This window comes from Limulus polyphemus, unplaced genomic scaffold, assembly GCF_000517525.1.
Source record: "Limulus polyphemus unplaced genomic scaffold, Limulus_polyphemus-2.1.2 Scaffold2144, whole genome shotgun sequence".
NCBI lineage: Eukaryota > Metazoa > Arthropoda > Merostomata > Xiphosura > Limulidae > Limulus > Limulus polyphemus.
The window spans coordinates 196932-200513 of record NW_013667754.1 but is presented as its reverse complement, the minus strand read 5'-3'; the positions used below and the strand labels follow the sequence as shown (position 1 = coordinate 200513).

At 32.7% G+C, this 3582-nt stretch overlaps 1 protein-coding gene across 1 annotated transcript in view; it reads left to right on the top strand.

The window, feature by feature from the left end:
- Positions 1 to 534: 534 nt before the first annotated feature.
- Positions 535 to 3582, top strand: part of LOC106466082 (guanine nucleotide-binding protein G(q) subunit alpha) — a 52050-nt gene continuing 49002 nt past the window's right edge. Inside the window, exon 1 of the mRNA XM_013926326.2 lies at positions 535 to 652. Coding sequence (XP_013781780.1) covers positions 535 to 652 — 118 coding nt within the window. The remainder of the gene's footprint in view (positions 653 to 3582) is intronic.

The following is a 3582-nucleotide window of genomic DNA, read 5'->3' as shown; positions in this document are numbered from 1 at the left end:
TCTTTTGTAAAGACTATTTCTGTTTATTCTTTTCATTTTTGAGTAAAAACTTTTTGTTTCACAAATATTTTGTATAGTTATATACACGCATGAAAAAGTTTGAGAAAACAGAAATTTAAAAAGCGAGAAAACTATGACAAATCTCTCGTCTCCGAGTGAACTCGTACCACGCCACGCCCAGCACGATAGAGGGAATAGAACTTCATGCTCTGTAATTAGGGTTAAGACAGATATTGGGTCTTTTCGGGTTAGATGCGTGTCGTTTCGCGGGTGATTGATTATATTTAATGAAAGAAGATACTTTTTGTTATGGTATGAATCAAAGTTGTGTATTTTCCTTTTCTTTTAATATCTAATTTAGGACTTGACCCTACAATTTACATATAAGTTTTCAGTGAGCTTAAAATGCGTGTAGGCTTAAGCAGTAGAGCACTTTAGTAGTTAGTACATGGGTTTCAAGTAATTCACATACCAACTTTCACAACGGCGGTTGTCCTTATCATATCGGGCTTATATGCTTAAAAATTTTCGATCATGGCTTGTTGTCTAAGCGAAGAAGGAAAGGAGCAGAAAAGAATAAATCAAGAAATAGAGAGACAACTTCGCAAGGACAAACGTGATGCTAGAAGAGAACTTAAGTTACTGTTGCTAGGTTAGTGATTTTACGCAATGATTTATATATATATATTAGTACGTATATATTTACACTATTAGTGTTAATTGTAGTTTGACAAAAAAAATTTCCTATTTATCATTTAGGCCTGATTTTAGTCTTAGCTAAGCCTGCAAACTGTAGGCGTTACAATAATGTAACACCAGTATGGCATATTCTTTTTAAATTTTATTGAGGTAAACATTTAACTATACTAGTACTACTAGTAATAGTGGTATTATTAGTCACTGTATTAACCGCGTTATGAGTATTAGTTAGTAGGGTCAACATATTACATAACTTTGAGTAAATTTGTTTTTTTTTTTGCAAAGTTAAACACTTGAATTAAACAGCTGTTCCAAAAAAATTAAATGATTTATAGAATTAACTGCAATAATGATGGCATTTTTGTTTTAATTCTGTTGTGTGACTCATAAGTTATTAAGAACCTTATAAGTTGTAATCAACAAAATCATAAACCCACAAGTAATATAGTGAGTAAGTAGTTAAGAAAATATGTTTGAACTACCAGTGGTATCCATATGGATTTCATTGATGATTCTAAGCCTAATAGATCAAATAAACAGTACACTAAGGAATTTTTTATACATTAGCGATATTTAAATTTGATGACAAGGAACCCAGTTGTACCCGATGATGACATGAGCTTGTTCTTACAGTGCACATTTGTAATAAACTTTCTTTCACTACCCATTCAAGCCATCTTCAGAATTTATTAGTTACATTTGTTTTAATTCCATAACAAAAAAGTTTTTATTCATAGCTGCTTTTTGTCAGTTTCCAGAAGTAATACTCATCTGTTTCATACTTTCACAAATATGTTTATACTTACATGAGTTACTCAGGTTTATTTTAGTACTACAAATTAACTTTTAGTGAAAACATTTTGACCTAGCTGTGATTGTTATCACATGATGACCTCTCAAATATTATTAATAAGTGAGACCCAGAAAAAAGTACTTTGATATTCCTTTTCTTTCTGTAATTTCACAAGGCTAGAAATTTATACATCTCTTGCTTCAAAACATTGTTTCTTGTTCAGGTTGTAGGCCTATAGTTGTCAGATTGATTACTTATAAGGGCAAACATATAATCAGTTGCAGGAGTTGATAATTTTGTATATTCAGCAGTATTTTCACTCAGATATACTGAGTTGCATAGAATTGCAAGTAAGATTTTGAATGACATTTTGTTTTCGATTTTCCAAATTAAAAGTGAAAACTCCATGAAATAAAATCTCACAAAAACCCTTACTGAATGGAAAAAGACATTTCCCTGTTTGATAAATAATAATTATGATGGAGAATTGTCAATGTGTTGCAGTATTTGCTGAATGGCAAAAGGAAAGAGGAAAGTGACTGGTGTTTGGGTTAGTGAAAGTACCTAACATTCAGGTGTCTAGCATAGTTTGCCATAATGACAAGCTGAGCATAATGATAGTACTCTGAACAGGTGAGAAAAAAAGGATATAGTTTTCCTTAATATTAGAACTGTTTACAGGGTGAGAAAGAAAGAATATAATTTGAGTTTGCCTATGAAAACAAAGAAGATGATCCCATAGTTGGTGTCATGAAAGATTACATTGTTCAACACAATATGCTAGAAAGCAAAATCAGTAATTCCATTTGAGAAAATTGATGGCTTGTTAGTTTTACAGATAATAACTATTGTGGGTGTAAGTTACAGAAATCTGTTGGTAATGTATTGACGGATAGACTTGTTAATGAAATTATCTACAGTATTTTCAGTCATGCTTAATGAAAGTACAGATGTAACTGTAGAAATACAACTATACAAATGTATGTGATTTATGAAACTAAATCAGCCAATCACAAATTCCTATGCTTACACTAGAGAAAATGTGTGGCAGCTGAATTTGAAAAGCTTTGTGTAAATGTAGCAAAATGCACTTTCCTTGCCACAGGTGGTGCTGCTGCCATGATGGACAAATGTGCTGGTGCTAGAAAACCAATTTATTCTAATTGTTCATCACTCTGTATACAAACTCACTGTGTGGTACGTAGAGTATGATATCTAAATATTCACTATTCTGTATATCAATTCACTATGTGACACAGACAACTTTCTATCTAAGTATAAACCATTTAGTATACAAACTCACTATGTGGCACACTGACTTAACTCAGCTTGTACTAACTATTAAGAAAAGTGACTACAGGTTAAAAGGTAGTGATAAGTTTATTGCTCTATATTTCTCTCCGTTTCTCAGCCAGCATGAGAAACGGAGATTACTGGATAAACCAGAGCTGACAGTCGAGGAGACACACTCCTTATGTTGATATGGACTGAAGAAAGTTGATGAGGCAGTTTTTGTATCAAATGCATCTGTTCTTGAAATATTACAAAAGAAATACAAATACTTGAACAGTCACAATATTGCATTGCTGACAGCATTTATGTTAGACTAGCAGAAATGCTGCCAAAAAGGTGGCTGTTTGTGATTGTTCCTGCAACAGGCATTGTTGGGCTTTTGGTCAAATTACTTTGCTATGACAGTCTCAATCAATAGAATATATGTAAACTTTTTGAACATTTTATTATTGACTGAAGAACTTCTTAATATACAACAGTTCAAGTTTTGTTATCTGCCTCTTTTGTGAGTATGAACATGTCAGGAGATCCAGTTCTTGACAATGCCACATATATCATACCATGTGTGAAACCCTCATTCTGTTTTTATAAGAGACCCAATTGTAATGAAATTTTGTTAGGAACTTCCCATTATGATGTGGAAAAATTGTGCAAAGTTTCATCCAAATTGGACTTAAACTGTGGGAGGAGTTTTGCAGACAGATGGACATTTGGCCTCTTCTCTATACTTGATGACGAGGAACCCACTTTGAGACTAATAATGGTTGGAGACAGCTTGAATGGGTAATGAAGAAAAA